The sequence below is a fragment of the Cetorhinus maximus genome, chromosome 2 (assembly GCF_964194155.1).
Source record: "Cetorhinus maximus chromosome 2, sCetMax3.hap1.1, whole genome shotgun sequence".
Classification (NCBI taxonomy): domain Eukaryota; kingdom Metazoa; phylum Chordata; class Chondrichthyes; order Lamniformes; family Cetorhinidae; genus Cetorhinus; species Cetorhinus maximus.
Window position 1 is genome coordinate 185,106,784 of NC_135880.1, and position 12,292 is coordinate 185,119,075.

Genomic DNA, 12,292 nt, shown 5'->3' on the forward strand with positions numbered 1-12,292 from the left:
CCATGGTGAAGAGGAAGCGGTTGGGGCCAGGGAACTGGAAATTGTTGATGTGACGTAAGGTGTCAGAGGAATCACGGATGTAGGTGGGAAGGGACTGGACAAGGGGAGAGAGATGGGAGTCAAGATAACGAGAAATGAGTTCCGTGGGGCAGGAACAGGCTGACACGATCGGTCTGCTGGGACAGTTCTGTTTGTGGATTTTGGGTAGGAGGTAGAAGCGGGCCGTCCGAGGTTGGGCGACTATCAGGTTGGAAGCTGTGGGAGGAAGATCTCCAGAGGAGATGAGGTCAGTGACAGTCCTGGAAACAATGGCTTGATGTTCCGTGGTGGGGTCATGGTCCAGGGAGAGGTAGGAGGAAGTGTCTGCGAGTTGACGCTCAGCCTCCGCGAGGTAGAGGTCAGTGCGCCAGACAACAACAGCACCACCCTTGTCAGCAGGTTTGATGACAATGTTGGGGTTGGACCTGAGAGAACGGAGTGCATAAATTCAGAGAGAGACAGATTAGAATGGGTGAGAGGAGCAGAGAAATTGAGACAGCTAATGTCACGCCGACAGTTCTCAATGAAAAGATCAAGAGAAGGTAAGAATCCAGAGGGAGGGGTCCAGGTGGAGGGAGAATATTGGAGGTGGGTAAAAGGATCCGTTGAACGGGGAGAGGACTCCTGCCCAAAGAAGTGAGCACAGAGACGAAGACGGCGGAAGAAGAGTTCAGCATCCTGCTGAGCCCGAAATTCATTGAGATGAGGGCGTAAGGGTATGAAACTAAGTCCTTTGCTGAGCACTGAATGTTCAGCATCGGAGAGGGGAAGGTCAGGTGGTATAGTGAATACGCGGCTGGGGCTGGGATTGGAAGATGGGTTGGGGACGGAGGGACAAGCAGGGGTGGAGGGTCCCAGATGGGTGTTGGTGTCGATGAGTTGTTTGAGCTCTTTCCACCCCACCCCCACTAGAGCTGTACCTTGAGTGTCCTGCCATCCATTCTTAATTAGCACTTTTCTTAGATAATATCACCACCTTCAACACCTCTTTGATCCTTTTGTCTGTGACATCTTTTGATTATCTGCTCCTATTACTGCTTGCTTGTCCCTACAACCACCCCACCCTCAACTTCTCTCCCCCCGCCCCCCACCTTAAACCAGCTTATATTTCACCCCTCTCCTAATTAAACTCAGTTCTGTTGAAAGGTCATGTAGACTTGAAACGTCGACTCTTCTCCACCGATGCTGCCAGACCTGCCGAGTTTTTCCAGGTAATTCTGTTTTTGTTTTGGATTTCCAGCATCCGCAGTAGTTTTTTGTTTGGTCCAGTTCAGTTCCTGGTCAATGATAACCTCCAGGATATTGATGGTGGGGGTTTCAGTGATGGTAATGCCATTGAATATTAAGGGGAGATAGTTAGATTCTCTCTTGTTGACGATGGTCATTGCCTGGCACTTAAGTGGCAAGTATAATATTTGTGCCATACATCAGCCCAAGCCTGGATGTTGTCCAGGTCTGGCTGCATTTGGACATGGACTATTTCAGTACCTGAGGAATTGTGAATGATGCTGAACATTGTGCAATCACCAATGAACATCTCTGCTTTTGACCATGTGTTGGAGGAAAGATCATTGATGAAGTAGGTAACGATTGTTGGGCCTTGGATACTCGCAGGAGGAACTCCTGCAAGGATGCCCTGAGGCTGAGAATATTGGCCTCCAACAGCCACTAGCATCTTCCTTTGTGAGACTCCAATAAGTGGAGAGTTTCACCCCTGAATGCCATTGGCTTGAATTTTGCTATGACTCCTTTGACTCACTCAAATGCTGCCTTGACTTCAAGGCCAGTCACCCAGACAGTTAGCTTGCCCTGAAATGTATCTATGCTATTCACCTTAACCTGTCAATGTGGTAGTGAGTTCCTCATTTCTTTCTGAGAATTTTATGTTGAAAGCTAGTGCTTTTAGTTACCCCATTAGTGGAAACTTCTTAACTATGCCTACCTATAGAAAGCTTTCATATCTTTAAACACTTCTGTCAGGTTACCTCTCCATCTTCTGTTTTCTACCATTTCTGTTCTGGTGTTATACTTGTAGTATAACAAATATTTACAATTTTTGCACTTGCAATGTGTTTCTAAATTAATTTTACAAAATAGTGACAGGAATGTGCACAGAACATTTTATTTTGATTTTATTTTTCTGCTTTTCCTTTCATTGTTGGGTCTCCACCAAGATTTATTTTGTGATTGGCTCTTTGGAAAGCTCCACAACGGGAATATCTAGTAAAGAACACTGCACCCTGCTGCGGTCTCACTGCAAGAGGTCACCAGAGAGGCCGCTAGATCTCTCACTGAGGCTTGCTTCGAGGTCAGCAGTCAACTTCATCTCCGACCATATTCTCTCAATACATATAATATGTATGCTATGATATTGAAAATAGTAAATAAACACACAAAAATAAGATAAAAGCAAAACACTGTGGATACTGGAAATCTGAAATAAAGACAGAAAATGCTCGAAAACCTCAGCAGATCTGGCAGCATCTGTGCAAAGAGAAACAGAGTTAACGTTTCTGTTTCTAACAGAGCCCTGAAGAAGAATCATACGGACTCAAAATATTAACTCTGTTTCTCTCTCCATAGCCATAAAAATAAGATGCATGTTAGTGTAACCAAAAGCTGCAGGGAGAGTAGGTTGAGCTTTGACTAAGATCCACAGCTGAAATATTACCTCACCAGCTCTGCCACCTTGTGCACAGATTCTGAATTTTAATTTTAATAAATAACCTATTCATTTTCACAATGCCGGTGTTACATTTCTCTACTAATTTTGAATAGTTATATATTCAACTCATCCGTAACATATTTTCTTTTTATGGAATGAAGAAATTAATGAATAAATCAGGTATTAATTAATTTGGTCTGCACAGAGTGCTGCTCGAGTACACAGAGTGCAAAGCTGGGAGTTTGGAGCATGAGGGAGTTAGGTGAAGATGGAAACTAAATTAAATAAGAAAAATAAATGTAATTAACACAATAAAGATGGCATGATGGGTGATGGTCATGGCTGCAGCATGTGAGAACTACTGGATGCCACTGCAATCCATGGCAACCACATCTGTAGTAAGGGGCTGCTGCTTGAGCAGTTTCGGCTCAGAGTTAATGCGCTGGAGGCTGAGCTGCAGACACTGAAATGCTTCAGGGATGGGGAAAGTTTTACCTGGACACCTTGTTCCAGAAGGCAGTCATATTGCTTAGTGTCTTCTGCTTTGGTCAGTGGTAAGGGACAGGAGGGTGTGACTGCGAGACAAGCAGTTAAGGGGATTGAAAGGTGGAAGTGGAGGAGCGTCAGCCCGTGAAGGTATTTACAGCTTGTGTGGACAAGAGCGAGGGCTGTAGTGCAGATGAGCAGGCTGACCATGACACCATGGTACCGGAAGCCATTCAAGTAGCTGAAGTTAAAAGAATATAGTGGTAGTAGGGGACAGTGTGGTGAGGGTGATATACACAATGCTCTGCAGCAAAGAGCAAGAGTCCAAATGGCTATATTGCCCAGCTGGGGGTGTCAGGGTTCTGGATATCTGTGCTGAGCTGGAGAACAACATTAGTGGGAAGGGGTGAATCCAGTTGCAATGGTCCATGTAGGTACCAATGACTTAGGTAAGATTAGGAAAGAGGTTCAGCGTAGGGAGTATGAGGAGCTAGGCACTAAATTAAAAAGCAGAACCTCAAAGGTAATAATCTCTGGATTATTACCTGAGCCACGTGCAAATTGGCACAGGGTAAATAAGATTGAAGAGATGAATGCATGGCTCAAAGTCTGGGTGGGAAAAGTAAGTTCCAGTTCATGGGTACTGACACCAGTACTGGGGAAAGTGAGGGCTCTACCATTGGGACAGGCTTCACCTGAACCGGTGCTGGGACCACTGTTCTAGCGAGTTGTATAGCTAGGGAAGTAGAGAGGGCTTTAAACGATATAAAGGGGGTAAGGGATCATGCAGCAGAATATTGAGTAAAGTAAAAGGAAATGACAGGGCAATAGATCAAGGTAGACATAAAGGTAATGATAATCAGGGTATGGCAGGAAGGGACAGTGACTGCAAACTTAACAGAGTACCAGAAGATAGGGCCAGAGTTTACAAAAACAATTTTTAAAAAAATACTGAATTAAGGACTTTGTATCTGAATGGCCGCAGAATTCACAGAATTCAGTTCAAATAGAAATTCAATGTATGACCTGATAGACATTACAGAGACATGGAAACCAAAGCTGAGACCTGAATATCCAAGAATATGTGATATTCTGGAAGGACAGGAAGCTGGTAAAAGGTGGTGGGGTAGCTCTGTTAGTTAAAGAGGGCATTAGTACTGTAGTGAGAGATGGCCTTTGTTCTAAAGATCATGTTTTGGATGGAACTAAGAAACAGCAAGGGGCAGAAAAAGGTGTGAGTTGTTATAAGCCACCAATTAACATCAATGTTAATGTAGCTCACAGTATAAATCAGGAAATTAGAGATGTGTGTAACTTTCTGATTAGAGATGTGTGTAACAAGGATAAAACAGTAATCATGGAGAACTTCAATTTACATAGACACTGGGCAAAAATAATTAGCAATAATGTTGTGGAAGATTTTATTTACTTATTTAGTTAGTTAGAAAATACAAATCCCCTGAGCCATGTGATAGCCTCCTCTTTAACCGATATAAGGTGATTAGTCCGCACATAGTCTGTAGAGGGGACAATCCTCGGTAATGTGCGGCATTGTTTGTGTCTCTCCACAAGGGGTTTATACTGAGGGCCCAGCGGTGGAGGTTGGCTGCACAGGGACCCTGGCCATCCTGAACATGTTTAGCAAGGACCACTCACACTGTGGTAGATCAAAGCCTGCCATTTGACAGCTGGGGTTTGTCACAAGCAGTTTATTAGTAACTCCTCGTGTTACCCATTCCTTGGCCCAAAGGATGTCTGCTGGTAGACCTTGCTCAGGGAGATCATTCCACATGGGGTGATGAGATAGAAGGTGGGAAGTAGGTGGATTGAATATATCGCTGTGGAGCGGTAAGTGAGGTGCATCACAGATATTTTCAGCCAGTTTGTGGGTTTTCATCAGTTTGGCAGAAAAGTGACAAAGTGATGTTTGTGAGGACAGGAAGAAAGGGGAGGGGTGTTGAGCAGAGAGTTTGAGTTATGATGTGCACTGCTGCATTCAGTTGAGTGTCAACAAGTTGTGTGTGTGTGATGACCTGTGCCAGACAGGTGCACGGTACTGTGCTGCAGAGTATGGTCGGGCAAGTGCTGAGGTCCAGTGTGTGTGGTAGCTGCGCCCCACATAGATCCAGTAAATTTGATGAATAATTTGTTTATGGTTTTGACCTTTGCTGCTGTTTTCTTCAGATGTTCCCCGAAGGACCGAATCCTATCTATAGTCACTCCCAAATATATTGGGTTGGGGTCATGTTTTAGCCTTTGACCATTCATGTAAATATGCAATTCAATTTTTGGCACGGATGTTGTGGAAGATTAATTCTTGGAATGTATGTGAGATGGCTTTCTAGAGAGGAACCAACTAGGGAAGGGTCTATTTTAGATCTAATATTGTGCAATGGAAAAGGGCGAATTAATAATCTTGTTGTAAAGGAGTCTTTAGGAAGTAGTGACCATGACATGATAAAATTTTACATTAAGTTTGAAAGTGATGTAGTTCAATCAGAAATATGGCCTTAAATCTAAACAAACAAAGGAAGCTATGAAGATATGAGGACTAATTGGTTATGGTAGATTTGGAAACTATGTTCAAAGGTATGATGATAGACAGGCAATGGCTAACCTTTAAAGAACTAATACATAATAAAGAACAAAATACATTCCTTTAACGCACAAAAACCCAACAAGGAAAGTGTTCCAACCATGGCTAATGAAATAAATCAAGGATTGCATTAGATCAAAGGAAGAGGCCTATAAAGTTGTCAAAAAAATGGTAAGCAAATAGAAGCATTTTAGAATTCTGCAAAGGAGGACCAAGAAAAAGATTAAGAAAAGGAAAATAGAATATGAGTAAACTAGTGAGAAACATAAAAAAAGACTATAAAAGCTTTTTTAAAAAATTCATTCATGAGATATGGGCATCACTGGCTAGGCCAGCATTTATTGCCCATCCCTAATTGCCCCTGAGAAGGTGGTGGTGAGCTGCCTTCTTGAACCGCTGCAGTCCATGTGGTGTAGGTACACCCACAGTGCTGTTAGGGAGGGAGTTCCAGGATTTTGACCCAGCAACAGTGAAGGAGTTGCGATATATTCCCAAGTCAGGATGGTGTTTGGCTTGGAGGGGAACTTCCAGGTGATGGTGTTCCCATGTGTCTGCTGCACTTGTTCTTCTAGATTGTAGCGGTCGTGAGTTTGGATTCTACAGAAATGTAAAAAGAAAAAGATTAGCAAAAACAAATGTGGGGTCCAATACAAGTGGAGTTAGGAGAATTTATAATGGGAATAAGGAAATAGAGGAGAAAGTAAACTAAATTTTGTGTCTGTCTTCACGGAGGAAAAGTCTAAAAACCTGCCAGAAATAATGGAGAATCGAGGGACGAGTGTAAATGAGGAAATGCAAGATATTAATATTAGTTTAAAAAAGTACTAGAGAAATTAGTGGGATTTAAAGTAACTAACACTCTTGGACCTGATGATTCACATCCCAGAGTGCTGAAAGAGATGGTTGCAGACATAATCGATGCATTGGTGGTCATCTTTCAAAATTGTATAGACTCTGGAATGGGTCCTGTAGATTGGAAGGTAGCAAATGTAGCCCCACTGTTTAAGAAAGGAGTGAGAAAGAAAATGGTGAACTGCAGACCTGTTAGCCTGACATCAATAGTAGGGAAAATGCTAGGAACTATTATAAAGGATGTGATAACTGGACACTTAGGAAATAATGGTAGGATTGGGCAGAGTCAGAGGCAGATTTAGAGAGGCTAAGCAAGTGGACAAAAATTGGGATTTATGAAGGGGAAATCATGTTTATCAAATCTGTTGGAGTTTTTTTGAGGATGTACTTAGCAGAATAGATGAGGGGGAACCGATGGATGTGGAAAATTTATATTTTAAGAAAGCTTTTGATAAGGTCCCACACAAAACTTTAGTGAACAACATTAGAGCATATGGGATTGGGAGTGATATACTAGCATGGATTGAGAACTGTTTAACTGTCAGAAAACAAAGAGTGGGAATAAATTGGTCATTTTCTGATTGGCAGGCTGTGACTAGTAGGGATCAGTGCTTGGTCCCCAGCTATTCACAATCTATATCAATGATTTGGATGTGGGCATTAAATGTAATATTTCCAGGTTTGCAGATGACACAAAACTAGGTGGAAGCGTGAGTTGTGAAGAGGATGCAAAGACGCATCAAGGGATTTGGAGATGCTAAGTGAGTGGGCAAAAATTTGGCAGATGGAATATAATGTGTAGATATGTATATCAACTTTGCAGGAAAGACAGGCATTCAGAGTAAATCTTGATTGTTGAGAGGCTGGGAAGTGTTGAACTTCAAAGGGATTTGGGTGTCCTAGTTCATTAGTCACTGAAAACTAACATGCAGGTACAGCAAGCAATTAAGAAGGCAAATGGTATGTTGGCCTTTATTACAAGAGGATTTGAATATGGGAGTAAAGATGTCTTACTGCAATTATATAGAGCCTTGGTGAGACTGCACCTGGAGTATTGTGTGCAGTTTGGGTCTCCTTTAAGGAAAGATATACTTTCCATAGAGGGAGTGCAACAAAGGTTCACCAGACTGATTCCTGGGATGGGGGGATTGTCCCATGAAGAAATATTAAAATAGACTGGGCCTGTATACTTTGGAGTTTAGAGGAATGAGAGGTGACCTCACTCAAACATTCAAAATTCTCACAAGCCTCAACAGGGTAGATGCAGGAAGAACATTCCCCCTGGCTGGAGAGTCTAAAACCCACGGATACAGTTTCAGAATAAGGGCAGACCATTTAGGACTGAAATCAGGAGAATTATTTTCACTCATAGGGTGGTGAATCTTTGCAATTCTCTGTCCCAGAGGGCTGTGGACGCTGTCGTTGAGTATGTTCAAAACTGAGATTGACAGATTTCTACATATTAAAAACATTAAGTGATACGGGGACAGTGCAGGAAAGTGGTGTTGAAGTAGAAGATCAGCCAGGATTTCATCGAATGGTGGAGCAGCCTCAGAGGGCTGAATGGCCTACTCCTACTATTTCTTAAGTTCTTATTTCTTATGATCAATAGAAATTGAGGTTTTTACTGTTTGCTGCCTCCCAGGTGCTTTATGACGTTTCTCCCTGCCAAATTATTCCTGGCCTAATCACAGAATCACAGTGCAGAAGAGGCCCTTCGGCCCATCGAGTCTGCACCAACACATGAGAAACACCTGACCTATCTACCTAATCCCATTTACCAGCACTTGGCCCATATCCTTGAATGTTATGACGTGCCAAGTGCTCATCCAGGTACTTTTTAAAGGATGTGAGGCAACCCGCCTCCACCACCCTCCCAGGCAGCACATTCCAGACTGTCACCACCCTCTGGGTAAAAACGTTACATCCCCCCTAAACCTCCTGCCCCTCACCTTGAACTTATGCCCCTTGTGACTAACAGTTCAACTAAGGGGAACAGCTGCTCCCTATCCACCCTGTCCATGCCCCTCATAATCTTGTACACCTCGATCAGGTCGCCCCTCAGTATTCTCTGCTCCAATGAAAACAACCCAAGTCTATCCAACCTCTCTTTATAACTTAAATGTTTCATCCCAGGTGAACCTCCTCTGCACCCCCTCCAGTACAATCACATCCTTCCTATAATGTGGCAACCAGAACTGCACACAGTACTCCAGCTGTGGTCTCACTAAGGTTCTATACAACTCCAACATGACCTCCCTACTTTTGTAATCTGTGCCTCGATTGATAAAGGCAAATGTCCCATATGCCTTTTTCACCGCCCCACTAACATGCCCCTATTGCAGCAGTGATTTTACAGCAGTGATTTTGATTTTACGGCAGTGATTTTGATTTTGCAGCTGTGGTTATACAGCAGTCAATTTACACCAGTGATCTTGCAATGATTTTACAGCAGTGATTTTGATTCCACAGTAGCGATTTTGATTTTATAACAGTGATTTCACGCTGGATATTTATAGGGAAACAGATGAGGATAGATATTTCAATAACACTGAATATTGAGCAGGCAGTATAATGGGCAGCAAAAGCGATTCCACCTATTTCGCTTCCCACACTAAATCCAATTTTTCCAGTCCATGAGAGTTGGAAACGCTGCATCATTTTAACCTTCTTTCCTCTCCGGGAACTCACTCTGAATATTATAGTGACCCGATTCCTGTTTTATTATTCATTAAGCTGCAAATTTCGTATAGAATCTGTTGGTTATACTGTGTCCCTTTATCTCACTTAGATAAACCCACTGGGCTGGAGGCTGGTGTTGGCTCTACTTTGACTCTGGTGCTCATCATTGGTCTGCTGGGTGTGTGCTTCTGGAAGAGAGGTAGATTATGCAATATCTAGAATCCGTTTTTTGCAACCACGTGGACTAACCAACCATCGTCTGTCTTTCCCACAACTAATCATCTCAAACTGTCTGACATTGGATCCCTACTTACGGGCAGCAAATGATCGGAGATTATGGACGAAAGGAGAATTAATTAGGGGAAAAGTTGAAAGAAACGTTAGAAGAAATTAATCCTCTTGAGTCGCAGCTCAATACGCATGGTATTGAATTAGTTGCTCATTATATGACCATCATCTAGTTTTTAAGCTCAATTTACCATTTGCTAGCTATTATAAACATAATATTATAAATTATAAAGCTGATATGATTTCTTCAGGTACTGCCCACTCCCTTTCAAATCTGCTGTCATCACTCACCTATTGAAATGGATGGCCTTGACTCCATTGTACTTACAAACTACAGCTAAATCTTCAAAACCCATTTCCTCTCCAAAGGCCTTGAACACCCTTTCACCTTCAAAATGGTTTCACAACTTCATATTTGAACCTCTCCAATCAGTTTCCTTTCCTGCCATAGAACTGAAACGACCCAGAGTAATTAAGGAAGTGGCCTTAGAAATGGATGCATTGGTTATCATCTTCCGAGATTCTATAGACTCTGGAACAGTTCCTACAGATTGGAGGGTAGCTAATGTAACCCCACTATTTAAAAAGGGAGGCAGAGAGAAAACAGGGAATTATAGACCAGTCAGCCTGACGTCAGTAGTGGGGAAAATTCTAGAGTCCATTGTAAAAGATTTAATAGCTGAGCATGTGGAAAACAGTGGCAGAATTGGACAGAGTCAGCATGGATTTATGAAAGGGAAATCATGCTTGACAAAACTACTGGAATTTTTCGAGAATGTAACTAGTAGAGTTGACGAGGGGGAGCCAGTGGATGTGGTTTATTTGGACTTTCAGAAGGCTTTTGACAAAGTCCCACATAAGAGATTGGTGTGTAAAATTAAAGCGCATGAGATTGGGGGTAGTGTGTTGAGATGGATAGAAAACTGGTTGGCAGACAGGAAACAAAGAGTCAGAATAAACGGGTCTTTTTCCGAATGGCAGGCAGTGACTAGTGGGGTACCGCAGGGATCGGTGGTGGGACCCCAGTTATTCACAATATATATTAATGATTTAGATGAGGGAATTAAATGTAACGTCTCCAAATTTGCAGGTGACACAAAGCTGGGTGGGAGGGTGAGCTGTGAGGAGGATGCAGAGATGCTTCAGTGTGATTTGGACAAGCTGAGTGAGCGGGCAAATATATGGCAGATGCAGCATAATGTGGATAAATGTGAGGTTATCCATTTTGGTAGCAAAAACAGGAAGGCAGATTATTATCTGAATGGCTATAAATTGAGAGAGGGGAATGTGCAACGAGACCTGGGTGTCCTCGTACACCAGTCCCTGAAGGTAAGCATGCAGGTGCAGCAGACGGTTAAGAAGGCAAATGGTTTGTTGGCCTTCATAGCCAGAGGATTCGAGTACAGGAACAGGGATGTCTTGCTGTAATTGTACAGGGCCTTGGTGAGACCACACCTGGAATATTGTGTGCAGTTTTGGTCTCCTTATCTGAGGAAGGATGTACTTGCTATAGAGCGAGTGCAGCGAAGGTTTACCCTACTGATTCCTGGGATGGCAGGACTGACATATGAGGAGAGATTGAGTCGATTAGGATTATATTCACTGGAGTTCAGAAGAATGAAGGGGGATCTCATAGAAACCTATAAAATTCTAACAGGACTAGACAGGGTAGGTGCAGGAAGGATGTTCCCAATGGTGGAGGAGTCCAGAACCAGGGGTCACAGTCTGAGGATATGGGGTAGACCATTTAGGACTGAGATGAGGAGAAATTTCTTCACCCAGAAAGTGGTGAGCCTGTGGAATTTGTTACCTCAGAAAGTAGTTGAGACCAAAACATTGTATGTTTTCAAGAAGGAGTTAGATATAGCTCTTGGGGGTGAAAGGGATCAAAGAATATGTATGGGGAGAAAGCGGGAGCAGGATATTGAGTTGGATGATCAGCCATGATCATAATGAATGGCGGAGCAGATTCAAAGGGCTAAATGGCCTACTCCTGCTTCTATTTTCTATGTTTCTATGACCCTAATTGACTTCACAAACAACTTTCTACCTGACTGTGACTATAGTGCATTTATCTCTCTTCACTCTCTTCTCGACCACGTGCTCAGTCACAACATCCTCCTCCAATACCTTTTCTCTTTTGACTGGTCAAGTGCACCAGCTGATCTAACCATAGGGAAGAATTTTCTCCCCATTGAGCGGGTTGGTCGGGGGTGGGCGCGGAGCCGATCGCCGCCCGTGATTGGCTGCATGCCACCATTTTGCGTTGGTGGGCCAACTAAGGCCCACCCAATGTGACGTGTGCCCGGAAGTGCTCAGTGCTACCTGTGCGGGTGGGGGGGAAGAGGGAGAGTCGGGGCACAGGCATGTGAAAGAGTGCAGAAATCTCCCTGAGGCATGGAGCTGCCTCAGGGAGATCAATTTGATAATGTGAACTTTAAATAAAGAACCTAAAAAATCATTTACACATGTCCCCTTATATGACAGCATCACATGAGCTGGACATGTTTTTCAAATGTTCCAAAAATATTTATTAATGTTATAAACCATTCATGAAACCTCATCCTGCCTGTGGATGGGTTTTCATGAAAAATGCAAAGTCTGCTTGGGCTCTTCGCCTGCCGCCAACCTTAAGTTTGGACAGGCAGCTTTCTCAATTGGCTTAATTGTTTGATTAATGGCCT

General features: G+C 43.1%; 1 protein-coding gene across 1 annotated transcript in view; it reads left to right on the top strand.

The window, feature by feature from the left end:
- Window positions 1–12,292, top strand: part of LOC144690839 (immunoglobulin superfamily member 1-like) — a 57,419-nt gene that overhangs the window by 11,146 nt on the left and 33,981 nt on the right. Inside the window, exon 4 of the mRNA XM_078558684.1 lies at window positions 9,430–9,519. Within this exon, the coding sequence (XP_078414810.1) occupies window positions 9,430–9,519 (90 nt within the window). The remainder of the gene's footprint in view (window positions 1–9,429; window positions 9,520–12,292) is intronic.